Consider the following 25,222-nt stretch of genomic DNA (forward strand, 5'->3'; position numbering starts at 1 on the left):
AATGTATTTAATAACAATAAAATAAAATAATTGTCCCTTCACTGTGTGGTTGATGGTTGTCATCAATTGGGTGGATGTCACATTATGCATCCCATCAACTGAAAAACAGGACTTTGGAGGAAAATGACTCAGGGAGTTTTCTGTGGAGTGCTCACACATGGGGTCTAGATGGGAGAGCAGAAGGTTCAGCTGATATTCCTCTCAGGAGACTCCCTTACCATGCTACATTCATCTCTGGACATCTGCAAAAGATGGTAAGAAACTAGAGTGCCCTAAAATAAACAAAAATAAGGTTAAAGCAGGGAGGGATTGGCTAGTAAAGCAAAATGCTGAGTAATGGAAAGCATGTAACTTGCCTAGAAGAGAAAGGGAAGATCTACAGTCTGAGCAGAGTATAAAATGCCTGGCAGTGCTCAATGAGATATGATATTTCATCTGGTTATAAATATTAACTTCTGGAAAGAGTTAAGGAACAGGAAGGTGCCTCTGGCAATCATTTAACAAATTAGGTGATGTGGGATATGAAAAGACATCCCTGTTGATGCTGGCTTTAAGTGCATCTCCTTGGAGAACTCAGCCAGTCCTGCACTGTGAGCTGATGAGGTGCCCTAAGGGGTCACTTCTGTTATCAGCACCAGGAGCCTTCCACCATTTCACTCTTCCCAAGGACTTTGTGCATAAAAATTGCTCCCCTCTCACTTAATCTGTTTATGATGTTTTCTTCACCAGGCATCTTAGCTGTTGACTGGGTTCCTTGCAAGTTTTTTCCTTTCAAGTGGTCAGTTTTTGCATCTTCCTAGGTCCATGTGTTCAGCTGTGCAATATTTCATAAGAAATGGTAAAACTATTGGCCAGAGACTTGCATCAAGTCATGCTGATAAAGCACTCCAGGTATACTGAAGGCATGAAATTAAAAACAGACTTCAACTAAAAATTTAGTTTGACATCCAGACTCCTCTCTCCTTCCTCTGAAGTCCAGAGATTCTTGAGCTTGTATGGTTGTATTCTGCTAGGAATGCAAGTAGAGATATGAAATTTATCTGGGTCAATTCAAATTATTATTATTATCATTATTAACTCTGAGGGAAGATGTGCATGTTTTTCCCATCTGAGTGCTCCCTTGGATTTGCCAGGGATCTGTTCCTGCAGAGTCCTGGTGAAGCTCAGGCAGGTTCTGCTGTGTTTTGGGTTTCCTCAGCTCCCTTTTCCTTCATGGTGCAGTGAACAGGTGGCCTCCTCTGGGGTCACCAAGTATATTTAGGGCTGAAATTGGAGCGGGCTGGAGCCAGATTGGCTGTGTTAGCCACGTGTGTAATTAGGAGCCCATGCACCAGGCTTGCTCATCCTCTGCTGCTCTGGAGGGAAGACTGGAGAGGGTTTGCTTCTGAGGATATTTACTGGCTGGTGCTGGTAAGACCATTTTCATGACATTTGTCTTTTTGTTTTATTTTATTTTATTTCCTTAGAATGGGATGTTGAGCTGTTTCCTGGCTCTGTAGTTTTTTTGGGGCAGTTGTCATGCCTTGCCCATGGGAATCCCATTTTCTGTCTGGCTGATGAGTTGCAAATTGCAGTGAGAGGACCTGAAGCTGTTTAGGAAGTGTAATGGGTGTAATGGTGACAGTTTGTATGGGTTGGATCCTTATACCCAATCCATCCTTCCTGGGTTTATTCTTAAACACTGTCTTACTTGTCCACCCAAAACACCACTTGTGAATCAAGTCATTCCCAAACCATTTTAATAGCTGCTTTAACAAATTTAATTTAATTTAATTTAATTTTTTGGGGGGTGGGGGGGAGCAGTTTTTCCCAACGCTTTGGAACTAAAAAGGCAGAGTGCTCAGTGTTCCTATATTTAACCTGCATTACCAGACTTCACTTGCCTCAGAAGGAATTGCAGTTTAGGCAGCTAAACAAAACCCCCCCGTCACGGCAGTATTAGCTTACATGGCAAATATCTTTGGGCTCAGGAGCAGCTGTTCCCAAGCCTCATCCCCTCCCAACATTAGAAACAGGGCTTGTGGGCTCTGGGGGGAAAACTGTACCTTTGCCTCATAGCAAAAGCGTTGTGTTCATTAATTCATTTAAAGGTTTTGACAGTAGTCTGTGCTTTGTAATCCGGCCAACTCTGTGGGTTCTCTTATTTTCCAGGTCTGAAGAAATACAGAGAAAAAAGGCACAAGAGCTAAAAAAACCCCAGAGCATCCATATAGGCTAATGCTGGGAAGACAGAAAGTGCATCATTAACCTAAGGTCATATTTACCATCTTTTCCTGATTTCTGGGCTTCTGCTTGTGAATGGACATAGTAAAATATACAGATAAAGCTCCCATGCAAACAGGAGCTTGAATAACAGAGCTTAAATAGTGTATATTGGTCACAAAGAAAACTCAAAATAATTTTGTTATAATGACCAAAAAACCAAAACCAAACCAATAAATCAAAAATTTTCCTTCAAGAAACTTCTTCTGATTTTTCTTTTTAACCTCAATTGAATTCCAATATTAGTGTTACTAATATTAAAATAAAATATTTGTCCTAAATTGTGTTATATCCTCATGTTTGAAACTGAACACAGTGCTTTCCCATGTTGGTTAAAAACAAAGTAATGCCAGATCCCAACTTTAGTTCTCTTTGTTGTTCAAATTCTTTCATTAATTATCCAGCAACTCCACCGTAATTTGGTGGTGATCAGACTATTGGCCATTGGTAAATCTGGTAAATTGGTTCAGGTGGACACAGGTGTTTTATGAACTTAATTAGTTGCTTTTCATAGTACTTGCAGTCTTAAACTAATACTGTGTATTCACCCTTTCATTTGCTGCGTGACCAGTGAGTGGGGGAGAGACAAAAGAGAACCCTCAAAATGGAGGAAGAAGAATATGAGGAAGTTGAGGAAGTTGTGGAGGTAAGAGGAAAACCTGAAAGTAGAAATAATTGTTTCCTGCCTTGTGAATGAATATATTCATCACTTTAGTGAGATGTTGCTCCTGAGCATAGGTGTTTGCTTGCTGTTTGCTCTCTGCAAATCAGGGTGTGATTAGATATCTATTAAATCAACAGGAGTCTCCCTGCTTCCTATCATAGTTTCTCAGTTTAAAAAGGGATTGTAACCCTCCCACTCCCCCATTGCAGGGTTATGTGATTACTCTTCTGCATAATTATAGATGCAGTGGGCCATCTCTTTTCCCTCCCAGCTTGCCCTCTGGCATCCAATCCATGCTGGAGGGGATGACTTTAAAAGCCACTTTCTAACCTTGCCTCTGTGCCCACTGCCATGCAGGCACACAGCAGTTTTGTGCCACCAAGGGACCATTCACCAGCCTCAGAAACTGCAGAGTTGGGCTTTGACCAACACCTGGAGATATCCATGGAGCTGCCCTGGGGATTAATTTGCCAATAGGTTGCTGAAACTCACAGTTATACGCCTAATTATTTAGCCTCAGTAATTTGGTTAAAAGAATCCCCAGGAACTGGGGAACCTGCAGTTTGCTTTTATGAGCAAGTACCCTTGGAATAATGACTTTGCCATGGAAACTGTACAGGGGGTTAACAAACACTGTGGCCTTACCTGTTGCATTATTACTATTGTGGTATGAAATACATAACTAATGGTAACAAATTCCTCAGCATTTGAGGAAAAGAAGAAGATAGTACAAATGTAGGCTTCCCCCAGCTCTTTATCTCCATGCTATCTTCAATGCACAGTTGGTTTCAGGCAGTCTTAGAGTATTGAGTCCTGGCTGCTGACTTTATAGATGTTACAATCAAATCAAATGGCTTGGCAGTCAAATTGGTTAAATGTGTTTTGGAAAAGAAGTGTCACTGTTCAAAAAGTTCTTTTTAAAGATAATGTACCACCCAGGTACAAAGACACCAGTCTTTCATTAAGTTTCCTATTGCCACCTTACTCACAATTGCCTTTTTGCTTCTTGAGCAGTATGTGCTCTCTGTAACAAACTGCACATTTATTTGCCATCAATGTTTATTTCTCACTGTTGGAACTTTGGCATGTTGGGCTTTTTATCTACACAACTCCTTTTCATTCTTGGTTTTTAATTTTCACCAACGGCTTTCCTGTAACCACATCCCTCAAACAGACCAAGATGGTGCTGCTTTGGGTGCCATCCTCAAGGTATTCATAGTGAGAAGTTAAATGAGACAAGAACAACACCATCTGGCACAATTTTAAGTCACCTTAGCCCTTACCAGAGTTTTCTCAACTAGATTTCCCCTTCCAGTTGAGTTGCCTGTATTAAAGAGTTCTACCAGAAACTCGTCTTAGGAAAGAGCACAAAATTATTGCTGAATGACAAGTGGCCAAGCAAACACTGCGGGTTTTAAGATCCTGTTTTGAATTGCTCTGGAGTTATTAGCAAAAAAACCCCACTCAATGACCCAGATCTTTGCTGCAGGGTTACCCAAGGCTTGGTGGGAGGTGGGACACAGGAACGGCCTCAGAACCTCTCAATGGGCGGCAGAACCACCAGATGGTTGTGTGAGCCTATCTTGGAGCAACAAGTTTTGGGAAAGGGCTTAAGTTCGAATCGGATTTTTTAAAATTATCTTTAATGGCTCGGTCCAAAGGCTTTTCCGTTGCCGCAGTTTGAGCTCGTCACCCCGAGCGTGCAATTGCCGAGGAGATTCTCTAAGGTGAAAACGGCGTTTTTGATGTTTTCTCCTCCCGGGGAAGTCTGTGGCAAGTTCTGCACCTTTTTTAATAAAATCGCAGCAGTTTGCTACGTCTTAGGTGATGTTCTTCTTCACTGAGCAGCGACGAGGGGCAGAGGACGATGTCTCAGCCCGGCCCGGTTGCCACCTGCGGCGATGGCGCCACCGTGTGGCCGCCATTTTATGGACCGAGGGAAGGGCTTGGGGTGTGAAGGGACCTTGAGGCTCGCCCAGTTCCAACCCGCCCAGTCATGGACAGGGACACCTCCCACGGGCTCCCAAGCCCTGTCCCACCTGGCTTTGAGCGCTGCCAGGGATGGGGCAGCCACAGCTTCTTGGGCAACCTCGGTCTCGCCAAATAATTTCTCCCTCAGAGCTCGTCTCAATCTCCCCGCCCAAAGCCATCCTCATCCCATCCCTCCAGGTCCTTGTCCCAAGTCCCTCCCCAGCTTTCCTGGAGCCCCTTCAGGCACTGCAAGGTGCCCTAAGGTGTCCCCATTGCAGCCTTCTCTGCTCCAGGCTGAACACCCCCAACTCTCTCAGCCTGGCTCCAGAGCTGCTCCAGCCCTCCCAGCAGCTCCATGACCTCTGGACTTTCTCCAACATCTCCGTGTCCTCCTGGTGCTGGGAGCTCCAGAAGTGGACACAACACTCTGGTTAGGGTGTACGTGGTGCTCTGTGCCGTGGCTGCGAACATCTCCTCAGGAGAGGGGTAGCCATGGCCATAGCGGCGTCTGTGTTTGCTCCAACCAGAGGCATCTCCAGCTCCAGAAGCTGTGAGGAAAAGGGAAGGGGAAGCTGCTAGGCAAGGAGTGAAGCCCAGCGAGCACTGTAAGGCAGGGAGGTGGCTCCTGTTGGGTCTCCAGGGTGATCTGGTGAGGATCCCTCAGGTGCACAACAAGTTGGTGATGGAGTCTGTCAGAAGACACCAAACGGGGTGGCTGTGTGGATCTGCTGGAGGGCTGGGAAGCCTTACAGTGGGACTGGGAGAGGTTGGACTAATGGGCCAAGGTTAATGGCATGAGGTTTAGCGAGGCCAAATACCAGGTCTGGCACCTGGGTCAGAACCACCCCATGGGGACCTACAGAGCTGGGGAAGTGTGGTTAGAAAGCTGTGAGTTGGAAAGAGACCTGGGGGTGCTGGGTGAGTCAACTCCAGTCAGCAGTGTGTGCAGGTGGCCAAGGTGGCATCCTGGCTTCTGTGAGGAACTCAGGGGCCATCAGGTACAGGGAGGTGATCATCGCTCTATACTCAGCTCTTGTGGGGCCACATCCTGAGCTCTGTGTCCAGCTCTGGGCACCTCACTACAGGAGGGACAGAGAGGTGCTGGAGGTGTCCAGGGAAGGACAACAAAGGTGCTGAAGGGCCTGGGGCACAAATCCTGTGAGGAGCTGAGGAGCTGGGGGTGTTTGGTCTGGAGAAGAGGAGGTGAGAGGAGACCTGATGGCTCTGTGCTACTGCCTGAAGGGAGCTTGGAGTGAGGAGGGAAACAGCCTCTGCTCCTGAGGGATGGGATAGGAGCAGAGGGAATGGATGGAAGCTGTGCCAGGGGAGGGTCAGCCTGATGGTAGGAAATATTTTTTCACTCAGAGGGTTGTCAGTCACTGGGATGGCCCAGGACAGTGGTGGAGTCCCCATCCCTGGAGGCATTTAAAAGGCATTTGGAGCTGGTCCTTAAGGACAGGGTTTAGTATTGACTGTGGTGTTGGCCAAAGGTTGGGCTGGATGAGCTTGGAGGTCTCTTCCAACCCAAACATTCTGGGATTCTGTGAATCAGTCAGCAGGCTTTGCACCATCAGAGGTGAGGAAGAGGCTGACAGCACCTTCAGGAAAAGCAAGGAAGGAATGCTAGCTTGAGGCCCTGGCTCAAGGGGTAATGGATGGTAGCTGTCAGGATGGAGAAGGCAGGAATCATACAGTCATTTTGGTCAGGTCACACAGGAGGAACATTATTCCTACATGCTTGGGTGAACTTTAGCTGAAGCTGCAGCCAGTAACTCTTGATGTTCTTCAAGGATCTATACGGAGGAACAACTTTGAGGGCAACTTAAGACAGAAACTATAGTCTTCCCAGTGTGCTACCATGCACTTGGAAAGATCCTTTTTTTTGTTTTTTGAAAACTGGTTCTTTCTCATGCTTATCATTACCTTCCCTCTTGCAGATAAAATTAGATAGTGATCCTTCATTAATGCCTTGGGAGGATGAAAGGCTGAGGAATGTATGGAAAAATATCCAGTCATTAATGCTGAAACTCAACAGATGTTCAGAATTACCAAGCATGCAGATGTAACTACACAGATACCTATGAACTACAGACATGTATCTCCAGAAATGGTTTTTTTTAAAACAGCATAACAGAGGCTATAGTCTGCTATTCCATACCATCTGGCCTAATAATTATTATTTTCTTTCCTTTTTTTCAATAGTACTACATTGAAGAGACTGTTATTGAGGAGGGTGAACCACATGAGGTAAAGGTCCCTGTGATGCTGCATGCTGTATACATATGAATACCATCAATGCATAATGCACTAAGAAAAGCACACAGCTTCACTGGTTTGTTTTAAACTTAGCAGCAGGTGGTGTTTTTTACAATGTTCACCTTGGCAAGTTTCAAATTCTCCAGTGCTTTCAGTGCCCAGACTTAGATGAACACTTGCATTTTTAAAAAGAGTTTTAAAACAGAAGCTTGTGGTGATGCTGAAGTAACTAAGAGCATCCTGGCACAGCACTAGTGAGATGCAGTTGATGTTCACAAAGTAAACAAACCTCCTGTTACATAAATTATGTATATTTCTCACTTTAATATTTAGTGCTTGACATGTTTTCTGGTTTGTCTCATCCTAATGCAAACAGCTACCAGATATCTGAGCTTTATGCATTCCCTTTCAAAGGCACTTTTCTTTTTTTCTTTTTTTTTTTTTTTTTTTTCCATAACACTAACTGATCTGAAAAAAAACCTTGCCACTTATTCAGGTGATTTTTGAAGCACATTTTTAATTCATGATGATTATTTTTAAATGATGTCAATTAGAACCATTAATAAAATTACTGCTTACAGTACAAATATGTTGATAAACAACATACCCAGGGAATGTTAATCATTTAGAAGAGACACAACAGAAATCCCAGCTCCTCTGGGGAATGATTCCATGAGTCTGATACAGAAATCAGCCTGTCAGTTAATCCCTTTTTTTAGGTTGGGTGATATATAGCATGCATAATGGTTAATGCCATTAAGCATTTAATTAGAAGTTTAGTTAGAGGCAAAGTACCACTGATTTTCTATCTCACAGGTGATTCCTGGAGAAGAACTGAGCATCCTTTTAGCACATAGGGGAGGTAAAAAATACTCATCATAAAAATGTTTTTCAGTTATGAAGCAAGTAATTGTTTTTTTTTCTGTATTCCCAGGTGGTCACTGAGATCACTGAGACCATTAGCGAAGACTTCTCAGGTCCTACAACCACCACCCATACCACTAAGCATGAAAAACCTGCTGAGGGTGGAGCAGCTCCAGCCAGAAAGAAGACAATAAGGACAAAAGTGGACACATCTAAGTTTCTGACACCTTATCTGCAACACAGCAATAAAATGAAGGAACTATTCAGTGAGGTAAATTGCTCACAGGCCTTTTATTTCTTGAGGAACACCAACTTTAAAAATATTTAATAGGTGTTATTGCAGACTTTCATACTACTATTTGGTCTCCTGTACCTCATTGCATGCTGTGTATTGGTGTCATTTGCTTGGAATTAGCCACTCACTTGCCTGTTTCTTGTTTAAGTGCATCAGGTAATTCTTAAGCACCACTGCTTCTCCTTTCCTCAATTTTAATGTACATTACCTACCAGTGGTCACTGCTAAAGGTCTGGGGCTGTTACCCTCACCCACAGATTATCCTTATCCTTGGACACTGAAGCAAATAACTGTGAATTTATCAATACCAAGCTTCTAATGAGAATATAATCAATTAGAGATGATCTGAACCAAACTAAAGTTAGAAATGGATTTTCTATTATGTCAGGTGGATGGAGGTCTAAAATCAGCATAATCCTGCAAGTATTATTGGTTAATACTTTATATTATTGAATAATCTTTCCCAAATTCCTGTACTTGCCAGGTAAATAAATCTGTAATTGCTACATACAGTTCATCCAGAACTTTAGAATATGTGTTAATTATATTTCTCATTATTTTATTTCAGAACAAGTACAAAGAAAAATATATGAAAGAGAGAGGGAAGCCATATGCTTCCACAAGTGATACCCCAGAAATTCGGAGAATCAAGAAAGTTCAAGACCAGCTCAGTGAGGTAGGTATCAATTGTCACAAGAAAAATAATAAATTATATATCTGTTATTATTATTTTAGCTCAGCCTCCCCTCTGTCTTTTAAGCAGCACTAGTCTACTTTTTTTCCAGTACACCTCACAGTTTGGGAAACCAAAATCCACATTGGAAAGGGTTCTTCATTCTCCTCACAGTAACAGGGAGAGTTGATTTCCTAGAAATGGGAAAAAGCTGAGGGGGTGGTCACCTACCTGCTGCTCAGCTGAGTGTGTAGGACCTTTTACTCCACTCCTGGATGAGGTTAATTAATCAGGATATGCACTGCAGCATCCACAGAGCCTGCTGGCAGCCTGGGGGGCATCAGGGGGATTTTGTGCCCAAGCTGCTTGTCGACCATGGCACTGATGTGTCCTGGGTTTGGCAGAGCTTGTTGGTGTTCACATGGTCATGAAATGCAGAAGTACTGCATGGCACAGGGCATCTCTTGCTCTTCATTATACACACTCTTAGAAAGAACTCTAATTACAGAGTTAGGCAGTTTCAAAGCTATGAATCCAAAAGCTGCATTTCTTTCTTAATTAATTAACAGAACTCATTCGTTTCCACAGACTTTGTTTCTAAGGAACAACCAGTCCTCAGTGCTTTATTGAATTCAGGGTTTGGGTGCTTACAGAATTAAGTGTCATAATGTTAATATTCTGTTGTTTTTTAAAAAACAACTGTCTGTTTTTGCTGTAAAATTGAATATTTTTTGTTGTGCATTGGTGCAGGTTAAATACCGCATGGCTGGGGAAGCTGCCAGGACTATTTGCCACGTGGATGAAAAGGCCAAGGATATAGAACATGCAAAGAAGGTGTCACAGCAAGTCAGCAAGGTGGGGGATTTTTGATGTTCTGGCAGGGTTGTGAACTTCAGTGGATCATGAGCTTTCTGATATAAACAAAGTTTAAAGTTTAGGGCACTAAAGCAATGTTTATTTAGAAGCAGAGGGAGAGATGGCAGGGAAGTTAATAAGTCAGGTATAAATATAATCTCAAATGTCTCCAACTGGTGTCTTCAAATGTCACTGTCTCAAGATAACTTTCACTTAAAATAATCTTTAGAGCTGGTTGTTTAGTCACAACAGCAAACATTTTTCTAATGGCAGACTAACCAACATGCTGATCTTCCTTTCCAGGTATTATATAAACAGAACTGGGAGGAAAATAAAGACAAATACCTGCTCCCCCCTGATGCCCCAGAGCTTGTGAATGCAATAAAAAACACAGCAATGTTCAGCAAGGTAAGAAAAACAAATTTTAAAATCACAAGTCTAGACAGCTGAAGTGCAAGAAACATTCTAAGTCAGAGATTAATTAATGATGAGTATTTTGGCACTTTTCTGTTACTTAGAAACTCTATACTGAAGAGTGGGAAGAAGATAAAGCGTTGTTCTACCCATACTACGACAGCCCAGAGCTCAGAAGGGTGGCAGAGGCTCAGAAGACTCTGAGTGATGTAAGTGTCAAAGCCTGACTGGCAGCTGGGTCACTGCTAGAGTGTCACTTGGTAGAGTTTGTGGTGGCTTTTGACTGGATATAAACACTTCATAATGGATCAGAAAACAAAAGTGATAGGTTTGCACTGATAGCTCTGACAGCAGTACTGTTTCTTTAGAGTATCAATCTGTTGCTAATTGTTTGCTGGATTATGAATGAATGAAGGAATGAATGAATGAAATAATTTATTAAAGAGCTTCTGAGCTAATCAGTAAGAAGACCTTGAGTATCACCCAAAATGCATGGAGGAACTCTCAAGTTTGGCTGCAAGCCCAGTTTACTATTGTGGGTCTACAGATCTGTCTGTCTAAAACAGTGGTAAGAAAATCAGGAATTTGTGAGGCTGTGTGATTTGCTGATACTTAGATAAACAGAGCTCAACCAAGGATTTCAGGTCTTGCTCAAAGATTTCAGTGAATTTTACAGCTGCCCAGGAGTCCAATTGTCCATTCTGATCAGAAGCAACAGAGTAATATGCTTGAAAACTTTTCCAGGGAACTGATTTTCATTTTTTCCCTGTCTCTTATCAATAGACATGGAGCTCCAGAATTCATTGATTAAAAGAGTTTGTGCTGCAGTAACTGAGCACAGAACTACTTCTGTTAATGGTGGTGCTGGCAGAGTTAAGGGTAAATGCTTGAGTTGGTAGTTACTGGACATGTTTACTTCTTTTGTATTTTCAGATTGTCTACAAAAAAGGACACGATGAGAGAAAGTCTAAATACACTTGTCTGCCAGATCCACCTGATGTGGAGCAAGCCAAGAAAGTGACAAGGCAGCTGAGTGATGTGAGTAAATGCAGTACTCTTCTCTCTCCAGAAACCTCTCCTGGTGGAGTTAGAGAGGCAAAGAGGTACCTAAAAAAGGGGAAAACAAAAGAAAAGACCAGAGCCTATCTGAAGACCCCTTAGATTTTCAGTTCTGTTCTTTCTCAGAGAAAATCCAGCCAAGTCTGAGATGAAAGGCAAAACTTTATTCTTGTTGAATCCAAGTTTACACAAAACTCTTCTGCTTCTACCATACACACATTGCTCTTTTTCTTTTTCTTTTTTTTTTTTTTCTTGTTTTGTTTTTCTCCTACTTTACACTTTCTGCATTTACAGGAGAATAAATAGTATCCATTTTGCTCTTCTCTTAAATGTAAATAATAGCATGTAAATATGTATCTAGTTTTGGAGTAAATTACTTGCTTACAAGTAATGACCCCGTTTTGCTGAGAAGTTCCCTTGCTCAGCTGCACAGAACAGGTTCTAAATCTTCATTTCAGTGTCAAGCCATTAGACCAATGTTTGCTGAAGTAACTGGAACCAAGTCACATAGTCTTGTAAGATAAAGTAGGATTTAGATTCAGCTCAGAATTTAGTTATTATGAAGCAGACATGCATGGTTTTACTGCTGTGTATTGAAAATTACCTGCTGCTTACAACTAGAGAGTTACAGCATTGACTCATGGCTGCAAACCCACTAATAAAATATTGCAATGAGCCTGTTTGAAAGGTGAAAGGAAGAAATCCTTAATTTAGAGAATATTTCTTGAACCATATTTCAGACACCATACTTAAGGTGTCTGTGACAATAACTGATAAAATGGTTATAAGGTAAATGTAAAATCTAAAGCAACTTTAAAAGGAAGACTTGTAAACCCAAAACTATCAGGTGAAAATCGAGCTGTATCTTGGGGATTAAATTTTATTTTTTGGTTTCCTTCTAGGTTATTTATCATGAGGACTATAAAAACAAGATCCAAGGCAAGTGGAGTCAAACTCCAGGCTATGATATTGCAGTTGCAAAAATGAATGCAGAAAATCTAAGTATGGTAAGTGAACTCTTCAGAAGATCTTGAAATGAAGAGCTTTTTCCTTTGCTTATGTTAACATGGAAAATACTGATTTTTTTTTTGCCTGTTCCACTAGTCCTATCTCTGGGAGCCACTTTGCAGATGGGCTGATTTATGCTGTAAGTGCATTTGATAGATGGTTATCTGTTCCTTTCTGTTCCTAACAGAGAAAATACCAGGAAGACTTTGAAAACATGAAAGACCAAATCTACTTCATGCAGACTGAAACTCCAGAATACGAGGCTAACAAGAGGGTGTCAGATAATGTCAGTAAGGTAAGTTACATGTGCTGACTGAGTTTTGGTCAGAACAACCCAACACTGTGAACCAGGACCAACTTAAACCTGATTCTGGCTCAGTATTTTCAACCTTACTCCTCCTTGCTGAGTGTAACTCAGTGGTACTGTGCTGGCCCATCTTTTGTCCAGACATAGGACTGGTCTGACTTCTGCATTTGCTGCAGTAGTGTGAGCATCAGCCAAGACAATCTCATGCCAGTAGCTTGTGAGAATCTGACTATCCTGAGATGTTGACTGTTATCTGAGTAAAAACAGTGTGTGGAGAGGGGCTTTGAAGTGGGTACATCTACTAAACACCTCCCACTTGTCTACTGACATTCTGATGGATGCCTCCCCTCTCACCATCCATGCACTCCTCTGATCTGAGTGCCTTTCATGGTCCTTTGCCATCATAAATCCTAAGTTAAAAAGCTGGGGAAATTTTCCTGGAAGCTTCAAGATGGATATAGGTTATTGAGTGTTTGGCTTTTAATACTGATTTTTAAAACCTCATCCTTTTTGTCTTTATTCTTTGGAAAGAAAAAATACAGGGCAGACTATGAAAAGAACAAAGCTATTGCAGAATACAATGTGCTTCCTGCTACAGAGAACCCATTGCTAAGGCAGTTAAAAGCTGCAGGAAATATTCTGAGTGATGTAAGTATCATCAAAGCACAGCTGAGTGGTTTTCAGCCATGTACCATAAAAGCAATCTGTCATTTCTTCACAAGGATTCCCCTTTGGATCTCTTAGTATCTGGCATGTTATGAGGGTAGCTAATTTCTGTATAGTTCATTTAGGTCTCTGTGGAAAATGGATCACAAAGTGACAGTTCTGCCCTCACTGTTTTAAGGAACTTCAACTGATGCTGATAATAGAATGTGTGGTGCTTTTGCATGTTCTTAAGGATTGTATGCTGGTTACAGAATGGCTCTCTGAATTTCTCTCTTTTGGTTATTTTCATCTGTATGGAAAGTGACTGCATATTTCTCAGTGCCAGAAGTTCAAAAAACATTGGGCAGACCCCTCTGTCTTCCCTTGCAAACCTAAGAGTCACTGAAATTAGTTTTATTTTTTTTTTTAAAATAGTCGGGAAAAAAGTGCCACCTCTGTTTCAATCTTAAGGGAAAGCTTTTCTTTGCAATCATTTCACAGTTTTGTGATTTTTCATGTATTGTGAGTTGCAGTGAAATCTGCTGCATTATGTGACACTGTTTTCTTTTACAGAAATTGTACAAAGAAGCCTATGAGCAAGCAAAAGGAAGCAGTATAAATTACTGTGACACACCCAAGTTCCAGACTGATGCTGCTCTGAAGAATTTTAGTGATGTATGTATTTGATTTATGTCATGCTGCTTGGTCCTGACGTCCTTGACTGCTTTTGTTTATCAACTTGTGATTATTTTTCCAGATCAAATATAAAGATGCATATCAAAAGAACATTTTGGGACACTATTTGGGCAGCTTTGAGGACCCATATCACGTACACTGTATGAAAGTTGAGGCCATGAAGAGTGACGTAAGTGTGGCAACCATTCTGTTTTCACCATCATATTTTAACTTCAGAGAAACCTCTGTTACAGATCCTCACTGAATGTTGGTTTTATCCCTAGAAAAATTACAGAGCAGATTATGAGGAGGAAAAGACAAAATGCTACTTCCCTCAGACCATAACTCAAGAGTATGAAGCTATCAAGAATTTGGAGCAGTATAAAGATGTAAGTACAGGACAGCAGTTGGTATCAAACAGCCAGTTACATGCAGAGTGTCTGCTTCTGAGGTGTGTAAAGATTGAGAGTGATTCCTCTTCAATGACTTTTAATTTGCTCTTATTAACATGTGTCTTGAAAAAACCCAAACCATGTTAATCTGTATTTTAGAGCCTTTTGTGACATCTAGTGACCAAAACAGATATAGCACGATCTTTTTTTCTCCTAATAAATACAATATAAAATGAGAGGAACAGTACCAAAATGAAGAATGAACCTCCAGCTTTACCTGCTTAAATCAACATATTTTTCCATGAATCCTTTAAAAGTCCTTTAGTTATTTTATTATACTAATTTCAGTTACTTTATCAATTTGTGGAAAATACTTAGAATATATATTTGTATGTACTATACTAAAATGTATATACTATAGTGTGCATAATAATTACAATGTAGGCTGTACCTTTTAATATTTATCAACCTACTCAAGGCCTTTTACATTAATACTTTAAAAATGCTTTCAGAAATCTGGTTGCTCTCTGATTCTGTTAGAAATTAACATGAGAACATTGTGCATGGCAGTGTGATTTGCATGCGTGCCGTAGCTCCTCCCTCAGGTACTGTCTTATAAAACAGTTTTCCTTATATGCATTTTCTGCCAATATATTTATTATTTTTCCTCAGCACACCTACAAAAAACACCCTGATCAAACCAAGTTTACTCAAGTGACTGACTCTCCAGTACAGAAGCAAGCAGAGATCAATACCAAGCAGCTGAGTGATGTAAGTAAACTCAGAAAGCATGGTGCTTCACTCTGGTGTTACCAACTCCTGCACTGTGGCCACCTTCACCTTACCATCCAGTTTGAGGAGAACACCTGCAATGGATCTGCAGGTGGATGTGCACACACTCAAGCACAACAACATTTCTGTGCACTCACAGTTCTGTTCCAGTGGGAGATCACCCAGAGACCACCTAGAACTGAGAGGGGTTTTAGCTGAAGTGGCTGTTCCTGTCCAGCTGTAGAGCACATGGTTGTGGTTCTGTTTATGTCCACCACTCTAAGATGTATTCTGGACCAGTTAAGTTCATGGGGCTTATACCACTCACTTGTCAAGGAGCAGGGTTTCATCTCTGTCTTGAGTGAGGCAACATGAGACCTTTAAGCTGTGTCACTCCATGTTATTTAGCATTTGCAGTCCATAAACACAGAACTCCTAAACTGCTTTCTTCATTTTTCTTTGCAGATAGAGTATAAATCCAAAGGTGAAGAAATCATTCACAAGTATCACCTCCCTCCAGATGTGCCCCAGTTTATCCAGGCTAAAGTGAATGCCTACAACATTAGTGATGTAAGTTTTGTTTGAATCCAGGGGTCTTGATTCAACTCACAATATGAAGTTTCTGGTAGCTTGAAGCAATTAATTTGAAATTCACCTTTTCTTCTAGAACTGTTACAAAGCGGGTTTGGAAGAATTAAAATCAAAGGGATATGATCTTAAAACTGATGCTATTCCTATCCAAGCTGCCAAGGCTGCCAGGCAGGCTGTTAGTGATGTAAGTACATCCTTCTGAAAGGAACTGTTGAATCCAAAAGAGTTTACTTAACATTTGCAGTTATGTTTATTAAGGATATCAGAAGATTAACTTCTTAATTGCCTTTTTTGAGCATGTTACTGGACATATTTAACACAGGAATACTCCTACTGGTGTTTTATTTCTTCTCTAATGTATAATTACATTGGGAAAAGGCTGTTTCAGTGTGTCATTCTCTGTGAATAAACAGCCTGTCTTGTACTCCCAGCCTGGTGAAGGTAAATCATGAGGAGCAGGTCAGCAGTGACACTCTGGGAGCCACAGACCCCTTAATTCTCTCTGTTCTTAATTATAGGCTTGATCACAAAAGAGATGAAAGGCTCTAGGACATCACTAAGGTTTGGGTAAATTCTTGGAGCTGGCCTCATGGGAGTGCCTTAATATTTTAAGACTCCTCTCATCCTTATGATCAGTACCAGTGAGATAACACTCCTCAGAAAGATAATTAGCAGTGAATTGTAAAGAGATTCGTGTCTGGTTTTATTAAGATGTATTAAACATGAGGGATCCTCGTTGTGGAAAGCAAAGGGGTAGCCTTTGCTTTTAGTTTACTTATTGCTAAGTGTTTTATTTATATTAATAATATATATTAATATATATATTTATATTAATAATATATATATTTATATTATTTATTGCTCTGTGTTTTATTTATATTCAAACAGGTTAACTATAAAAAAGCCTATGAGCTTTCCAAGGGCAAACTCATTGGCTTCAGGAGTCTCCAAGATGATCCCAAACTCGTTCATTATACTAATGTGGCCAAGATGCAGTCTGAGCGAGAGTACAAGAAAGATTATGAGAAAACAAAAACTAAGTACAACATTCCACTGGATATGGTCAATGTTGTGGGTGCCAAGAAGGCTCAAGAGATTATCAGCAACAATAACTACAAGAACATCATACACCGTTATACTTATTTGCCAGATGCAATGAGTGTGGAGCTGTCCAAAAATATGATGGAGATTCAGAGTGATGTAAGTAAAACCTCAGAGATTTCTGGATATTCCTCAAGCTAAAACTGTGAAGACCCAGGACAGGTCCTTGAATTTTATTTTTTTTTCCTCATTCCTAAATTTTAAAACATTTTTTCCTCTCTTCTCAGAATGTATACAAAGCAGACTATAACAACTGGATGAAAGGCATTGGCTGGATCCCCCTTGGCTCACTAGATGTAGAGAAAGCTAAAAAAGCTGGAGAGGCCTTGAATGAAAAGAAATATCGTCAGCACCCTGACACCATTAAATTCACAAGTGTAACAGATTCAATACCAATGGTTTTGGCTCAGCAAAACACCAAGCAACTGAATGATGTAAGAAATTTTTCATTGCTGATACAATATAGTGATTTTATTTTCTTAAAGCATGTTTATGATTTCCGTGTTACTGCCTGATATTCCATCTAGAGATGTTCAATTTTAAAAAAACTTTAAAAAATAGCAGTTTGTTGCCATGAATTAAACATTGTTGCATTTTCTTTCTTAACACTCATGTTATCTATCTTGTACTTCTCAACAAGCGTTTGTTTATTTTCCCTTGCAGAGAACATACAAGCAAGAGGGTGAAAAAGTAAAACATAAATACACCTTGGATGCTGATGTTCCTCAGTTTATTCAAGCCAGAGTCAACGCCTTCAATTTGAGTGATGTGAGCATATAACCAATGGTTCAATAACATATTTATTTGGCATTCACTTAATAGCAACAGTAACTTTTATTTCTTCATGCATTGATACTGAGCATAGAAACACACAAGCTCTGAATTCAGCTAAACTTCCAGTTTTCTGCTTGTTAGGCAGATTTTTAAACATGAACAGAAACACATTTTGGGGCTTTATTGCCAAACTCCTTGGACAGGCTGAATGAGGCACCCAGCATGACTTATTATCAAATTCCTAGGGTTTTGGAGACTTGTCATAGGCTTCTATCCAAAACACATTGCATAAACAAGCAGTGGATGTTCTCTGTAACTTGCTTCCTGCTGCTGGGCTTTCAAAGAAAACTCAGTGGAAAGACAGCAATGTCCTTTTCTGCTCTTCAGCTGCTCTGCTCTCTGTCACTCCTTGCATCCAACCAGCACCATAAAGGTCTCACTGATAGCATCACTTTTGTTGCCTTCATATTACATTTTTTGGGGGGAGTTATCAAACCCCCAGAAACGAGGTAAAAGCTGACATCTCCTTTAACCCCATCTTGTGAAAGCCTTGAAATATTATTTGTCTGTCCAGATGCTAATTGCTAAAGAAATCCTCAGCCAGGCTGCTCTCTTCAGTCATTTCAGACCATAAGGCCTGATTTTTAAGCTAACAGGAAAACATTTCTAAGAGTTGAGGCAACTGAAAAAGGGAATGCCACTGGTAAGATTGTTCAACGTTAAAATTGCAAAGAATGCTTATGGAGTTAAGGATTTTAGCTGCATGAATTAAACTCTTATTTTTGTAGTATATTTATTTATCATAACATAACTGTAGTTCATAAGCAGGTAAACACTGCTTTTCTTGCAATTGCACATATTAAAGTGAATATTTTGATCCCTATGTCTAAAAATGGGCTTAAACAACTTTGTTTAAGTAACATGGCAAACTCGTTCTCTTTTTTTCCCTACAAGGCTAACTACAAAGCAGAGTGGAAAAAAACCATTGCCAAGGGGTATGATCTGAAACCAGATGCCATTCCTATTATTGCTGCTAAAGCATCTCGAAACATTGCAAGTGATGTAAGTATAATTTACATGAAGTGGGATACATACATCTCCTGCACTGCAGCTCTCTGCAGCATACTGTGCTAGAGAGCATCTGCTGTGCACATGCAGTGGGACACAGACACTTAACTCTGAGAACTGAAACTCTTCTGACACTGTAAACTAATAAGTGAATTCAGCTGTTTACAGGAGCCTCCCCAAGCCCCTGGTTCCTTGGAAATGCCTCATAATGTGTTGAGTGCTGGGGAGCTGGGGCTGCTTGTTGTATGTGCTTAGAATTCAGCTTCTCTAAAGTTCCTTCTCTGTGCTCCTAATTGCTGGAGAACTGGGTTTCTACTTCTGTACAGAAATGGAGCTCTTTTCTGGCAGCTGTGTCAACTGGCAACAATAAAGCTTTGGGCACTGCCAGGCACAGGCTATGAGAGGAGATTCTGAACACAGAAATAAATTCACTAACATTAGCAAAAGGATGCAGGTGATTTCCATTCTCCAATTAAATATTAGCTGAATATTGAGGTGTCTAATTGCTTGGTAGTTCAGGGCTTTTCAATAATATCCTGTTCTGCCAGTCTTTTAATTAAAAGCTGAATGTTTCTGGAAGCCAGAAGTCTTTGGCAGTAAAATGCAATATGACAGGCAATGGTGAGGAGGGCCATGGAACTGCATACCAAGGTTAGATCTATACTGGGGGTTAAGGCATTGGGAAATCGAGAAATCCTCTTTGTTTTGGTGCTTAAATAATCTGTAAAGAAATAATCCCCATCCCTGGAGGCATTTAAAAGGCATTTGGAGCTGGTCCTTAAGGACAGGGTTTAGTATTGACTGTGGTGTTGGCCAAAGGTTGGACTGGATGAGCTTGGAGGTCTCTTCCAACCCAAACATTCTGGGATTCTGGGATCAGATTATGCTGCCTGAGAAACAATTTAGGAGCTCCTAGAATGAACTGCAATTGTTAAAATATTGAAGTCTTGTGAAAAGAACAAATATTTTCTATGTTTTCAGAGATAGAGCTGACCCCTCATAGTGCATTATTTTATTTTTCTCTCTCTCTCTTTCCTGCTCTCAGTACAAATACAAACTCGCCTATGAGAAAGCCAAAGGAAAACACATCGGGTTCCGCAGCCTGGAAGATGACCCCAAGCTGGTGCACTTCATGCAGGTGGCTAAGATGCAGTCTGATCGTGAATACAAAAAGGATTATGAGAAGGCAAAGACTCGTTTCCATACTCCAGTTGACATGGTCAGTGTTGTGACAGCCAAGAAAGCCCAGGAAATGGTCACAAATGTAAACTACAAGAACTTGATCCACACCTATAATGTCCTGCCGGATGCTATGAGTCTTGAACTAGCCAAAAACATGATGCAGTTACAGAGTGATGTAAGTGAGAATCTTCATGCTTTGCATTATGCATACAGTGATGCTGAGTTCATGAAAGTGTGCTGTAATGTAAATAAAACTATTTTCTTTGTGAAATTCGTTCAGTTATATATTAAAATGCTGTAAGAAAAATGGGACCCTCAGCAATGATAGCCACTGTATTTTCCTGAGATTCTGAAATATTAAAATACACCTCTTTCTGAAGAATTTGGCCTCAGAAATAAGAAGTTTTTATGTATAAAGTAAATTGCATGTTTCCTGCTTACACATCCCATCAGGTTCTTCAGGAGTAATACTGGTGTGCAGGACAAGACAGGAAATCTTCACTTCTCATTAGTAGTTTTAATTTGTACTTCCAAAAATTCTATTTCAGAAGAAGGGGAAACCAGGTTAAATAGCTGTATTCTCAGATTTTCTGGGATGTTTAACCTCTGGAATAGAGGGTCTTTTTTTTCCTCAAAAAAGGAGGGAAGATAATAGTTCAAGATAGCAAGATAATGGTTCAAAATAATTCTCCTCTTGAAGAGGGGCCTTAGCAAGTAATGTCACACAAGCAGTCTGTGTACATCACAGGGAGGATCTGAACATGGTATAGAAGGCAGAATCACAAAATAGACACTGCTGTAACAATTCTATTTCTAAATAAACCTTGAACACATCTGATACAGTTTGCCTCTTTTTAGAGTATGTGCTTTCCAAATCTAACACTCAACAAACACAGGAGGTGTGACAATTTGCAGACTTTTACATGCATCTCATTGTTTTATTGTCTTTCTGTTTCCAGAATCAATACAGAGCAGATTATGATGAAACTATGAAGGGTGTTGGCTGGGTGCCACTGGGCTCCCAGGAAGCTGAGAAGAACAAAAAAGCAATGGAAATTCTTAGTGAGAAGAAGTATCGCCAGCACCCAGACAAGCTGCAGTATTCTGTTCCCATGGATTCCATGAACATGGTCTTAGCTTTAAACAATGCTAAAATCATGGATGAGGTAAGAAAGAAACCATCAAAATTCATTTGTGTTTGCAGAAGTGAGAAACAAAATTTACCTGATGTAATAGTCAGTCTTACTGAATGTGTAGCTCTGGAAATGGTCCATTTTGACAACTAATGATTATGCATGTCTATAATTGTATTTCATCTTAACAGACCTTTAATATACCTGAAAGCAAAGCATGACCCTAACATTTCTAAGAACTATGTATAGAGACAGACCTGGGTGTCATGTTTTGTTAATGAATTTTACCCAAGCCAACTGCTTGCAGACTTTACATGTAGGGGCTAAAATACTGGAGTGACACCTTTCAGAAATCTAATTTAGATTTTAAAATTTAAACTCTGTTTTATCCAATGCCTCTTAGATTATTATGAAGTTGCTGCACGATGAGAATGCTTTTAGAGAGATATTTATTTTCTGTTCCTCTTGCTGAACTCTTGTAATCTGCTGGTGTTCTTCTGGAGTTTATATGCATTATATTCACAGCAACCACCAGAACCTTGTGTACGTTTGCCTTACTTTTATTAACACTAAGTAAAGCTCTATTACCTCCCTCAGCTAACACTTCTTTTTCAGGAGCTAAACTTATCATCTTCCTTTGTCCTCACACAAATTAATTTCCTTAGAACTGTTCCTGATCCATGCTGTCATGAAGTGCTGAAACAAAAAGACAAAGGTTCTTACCATATTAGCATTGCATCATTGCAAAGAAAATATATATATTTCCAATAGCAAATGTTATTTTTAATTATTTATTTTTTAGTTATGTTGACATTTTTTTTCCTATTCTTCCAGCAAAAGTACAAACAAGCATGGGAAGAAGACAAAAAGAAAGTTCACATCACAACAGATCATCCACAGATTGCTTTAGCAAAAGTTAATGCATTGAATATAAGTGATGTGAGTACTGTTTTAAGACTAAGCTTTTTTTTTAAACTATTATTATTATTATTATTTTATTTTATTAGGGATAAATGAGATGGCAACGTATGAATTTCTCCCTGATTCTCACTTTGATAGCCCATAGTAATTTTACAGAAATCTATTAATTCTCCTTTCCTCACTTCCCCTAAATCAAAAAAATTGCCAAAAAACCCCATAGTATTTACAGTCATTCCTGGTGGTCATTAAAACAGTAGAGTTTGGCTACTATCCATGTTTGGTACTCTATCATTTTATGTCCCTATACAAAAAGTTCTGCACTGGATTCAGAATTCTTTCTTGCAGATGGAGCCTGTTCTTTTGGTCAGAGATGATAATAGAGGTAGTTTTTCAATGGCCAGTAGTTAAATAATGCTAGGTATTTGTAATTAAAGAAATAGCCATTTATCTAATATCTTTACAAGCTAACATCCTTAGAGATGGATCTTTTCACCAATATTTGTGCAAGGGGGAAACAAATGTAATTTCTTGTTCTTTTTTTATAGATTATTGTTACTGATTACTAAGACTGGAGTTAATTTTGAAGTATTTATCTTCCTGAATGCTTTAAATACCTGCTTAAGGAAGGTTAAATACATGAATTCTCTGTCTTTCAAGTTATCATATTAATAGAGTTTTATTTAAGAAAGTGTAGTGTGTTTCTTTTCTTCTTTAAAGGATGTTTGTTTTCTTTCTTTCCACAGAAAAAGTACAGACAGACCTTTGAAGAATCTAGGAAGAAAGGATATGATCTCAGAGTTGATGCTATTCCTATTCAAGCTGCCAAAGCTTCTAGGGATATTGCTAGTGATGTAAGTTCTTGAAAGAAAGAAATATTCCTTTCAGATATTTTAAAATATTCATTTCTTGACACAATTAAGTTTTATATTGCAATTATAGAAAGACTAATCTCTTGCTTGTATCTAGCATATTAATATATATTCTAATCAGCTTTTTAACAGTTAAAGAACAATTTCTTATTAGAAAGGTAAATGAGGGACTCCTAAGAAAAAAAATAAAGCAGTTCATTCCTCAGCATGGTGGTGGTTGGGTACTTTGTAAATGTATGCTCTGTATTTGTAGTTCAGACAGAATGTTCAGAGATCATTTTTAGAAGTATTTGAAAAGAACAGATTTGGACCTAAATTATTTTTACCACTGTGGTTCTGTTATCTGTATTCCTTTGGTGAAAGTCCCATAAATTGTAAGAAAATGTCATTTATTAAGAAAGTGGTGTAAATAGCCTGCTTTTAAAAGGGATGTTAGACCTTTTTTTTAGAGTGCACCCTAAGAGCAGGTGGACAAAGCCACCACCTCTGTGTGCTTTGTCTTGTTTTCTTAATGCAAAATCCTATTTTCCTGTAAGTTTTGGAGGTTTTTTCTTTACGGGATAGTTATTTAAACAAGGGAAATAGATATGAGGTCTTTGTTTCTGCTCTCCTTACAGTACAAATACAAATTAAGTTATGAAAAGGACAAGGGGAAGCTTGTAGGCTTCCGCAGCCTTCAGGATGACCCCAAACTTGTGCATTACATGCAAGTGGCCAAGATGCAGTCTGACCGTGAGTACAAGAAAGCTTACGAGACAGGCAAGACACATTACCAGATGCCTTCTGACAGCCTCAGCGTGGTGTCAGCTAAGGAGGCACAGGATCGTGTCACCAACACCAACTACAAACGACTGATCCACCAGTACATGCTCCTGCCAGATGCCATGAGCTTCGAGCTGTACAGGAACATGAATCAGATCCAGAGTGATGTGAGTTCCAGCTGGGGCTTTTCTCCTCTTCTCTCCTTCTAGCTGTGTTTTGGAAACAACAGGATGGTTTCCTCTGAGTATTTGTAAGTTGTAAACTTGGCTTTGCTGTCCTCTTTGGCAGAATGAGTACAGGCAGGATTACAACGAGTGGTTCAAGGGCATTGGTTGGAGTCCTGCTGGTTCCCTGGATGTGGAGAAAACCAAGAAAGCCATGGAAATCGCAAGTGATCGCAAATACCGCCAGCACCCCAGCACCTTCTCCTTCACCAAAAACACTGATGCCATGGACATGGTCCTGGCAAAGCAGAATGCCAATATCATGAACAAAGTGAGTATTCCTGGGGAAAATGAGGCAAGCATTCACAGACAATGCATTTCAATAATAGAGACTCTTTCATTTCAATAGAGACTCTAAGTCTCTGTCACCACCTCTGTGTGGCAGTTTGAGGAAAACAACTGCCACGGGTTCTGCAGGGGGAAAGGTGGGAAAAAAAACCTGGCAGACCCATCCTTTGGCATTTCTATTAACACAAAACCTCATGTTTCATTTTTCAATAGCGTGCTTATACTGAAGCTTGGGAGAAGGACAAAGTTCAGGTCCATGTGATGCCAGACACACTGGATATTGTACAGGCAAAGCAGAACAAGGCAAACTACAGCCAGGTAGAGTTTTTTAATGCCTTCTATTACAATATCTACTTTCTTCAAGTTTCAAAGTGCCTCCCGTTTCAAAATAAGTAATTAATATGTATAAGGTAGAATAAACAGAATGGGGCAGTTAGAACAGAGAAGAATTTTTCAGTGAGTAATATTTTCAGAGTAGGAATAATTCCCATCTTCAGGCTGGCAAAGTAGCAGGCTAAATTACATTGTAATGTAAGGAACAGATAAGCCCTATTTTTAAAATCTGAACGTGCAGAGTCTATACTCTTTGCTTACTCTAGAAATCAATCATGTTAAAAATTCCTTACTACAAAAATTACAAGTTCATTGTATATATTTTTATATTATCATATGAGGAAGAAATATGTGCTGTTGTTTTAACTTTTCTGTCAGCTTTTATATATGAGAAAGTGTCAATTGTGCTGGTATAAAATACCTGGGTTTTGCTTTACATGACTGCTTGGAGGTAAATCTTTGACTTGCAGGTACTGGTTCTTATGATCAACTGTTCCCAAGCTGAACTGACTGATAAATGGCTTCATTAGAGCCTTATTAATCAAAATTTTGTTTGGCCAAACTGAAAATTTTTCAGTTATCCCATCTGTATATATTTCAAATTCCCCAGATATGTTTCATATCTCCAAGATGAGTTAATAGGAAGCTGCTGCAGTAAAGAACAACTTGGTCACTAGCCTAGGACTTGGGAGACCTGTGCTCCTTGCTTATCAGTTTCCCATTTCTCAGTTGCCATCACAGCAGTCCTTCACTCACAACTGAAGCCTGTGAGGTGACCAGAATTTGGTAGCATGGATCATTAGCATGTCTTAATAGAAGGTGAAATGTATTTCTAAGACTTTGTAATTAATTCTGTTTTCAATTT

The 25,222-nt window shown here is 39.8% G+C and overlaps 1 protein-coding gene across 1 annotated transcript in view; it reads left to right on the forward strand.

The window, feature by feature from the left end:
• Positions 1–1,307: 1,307 nt before the first annotated feature.
• The window catches only part of NEB (nebulin), a 103,120-nt gene continuing 79,205 nt past the window's right edge, over positions 1,308–25,222 (forward strand). The window contains exons 1-30 of the mRNA XM_030453844.1: positions 1,308–1,410; positions 2,152–2,253; positions 2,834–2,899; positions 7,100–7,144; positions 8,088–8,288; positions 8,881–8,988; positions 9,736–9,840; positions 10,144–10,248; positions 10,359–10,463; positions 11,188–11,292; positions 12,216–12,320; positions 12,509–12,616; positions 13,160–13,276; positions 13,847–13,948; positions 14,031–14,138; positions 14,233–14,337; positions 15,013–15,111; positions 15,577–15,681; positions 15,779–15,886; positions 16,591–16,902; positions 17,031–17,237; positions 17,467–17,571; positions 18,532–18,639; positions 19,691–20,002; positions 20,787–20,993; positions 21,795–21,899; positions 22,625–22,732; positions 23,368–23,679; positions 23,801–24,007; positions 24,238–24,342. Of these exons, the coding sequence (XP_030309704.1) occupies positions 2,867–2,899; positions 7,100–7,144; positions 8,088–8,288; positions 8,881–8,988; positions 9,736–9,840; positions 10,144–10,248; positions 10,359–10,463; positions 11,188–11,292; positions 12,216–12,320; positions 12,509–12,616; positions 13,160–13,276; positions 13,847–13,948; positions 14,031–14,138; positions 14,233–14,337; positions 15,013–15,111; positions 15,577–15,681; positions 15,779–15,886; positions 16,591–16,902; positions 17,031–17,237; positions 17,467–17,571; positions 18,532–18,639; positions 19,691–20,002; positions 20,787–20,993; positions 21,795–21,899; positions 22,625–22,732; positions 23,368–23,679; positions 23,801–24,007; positions 24,238–24,342 (3,852 nt within the window). The 5' untranslated portion in view covers positions 1,308–1,410; positions 2,152–2,253; positions 2,834–2,866. The remainder of the gene's footprint in view (positions 1,411–2,151; positions 2,254–2,833; positions 2,900–7,099; positions 7,145–8,087; positions 8,289–8,880; positions 8,989–9,735; positions 9,841–10,143; positions 10,249–10,358; positions 10,464–11,187; positions 11,293–12,215; positions 12,321–12,508; positions 12,617–13,159; positions 13,277–13,846; positions 13,949–14,030; positions 14,139–14,232; positions 14,338–15,012; positions 15,112–15,576; positions 15,682–15,778; positions 15,887–16,590; positions 16,903–17,030; positions 17,238–17,466; positions 17,572–18,531; positions 18,640–19,690; positions 20,003–20,786; positions 20,994–21,794; positions 21,900–22,624; positions 22,733–23,367; positions 23,680–23,800; positions 24,008–24,237; positions 24,343–25,222) is intronic.

This window comes from Calypte anna, chromosome 7 (assembly GCF_003957555.1).
Source record: "Calypte anna isolate BGI_N300 chromosome 7, bCalAnn1_v1.p, whole genome shotgun sequence".
NCBI lineage: Eukaryota > Metazoa > Chordata > Aves > Apodiformes > Trochilidae > Calypte > Calypte anna.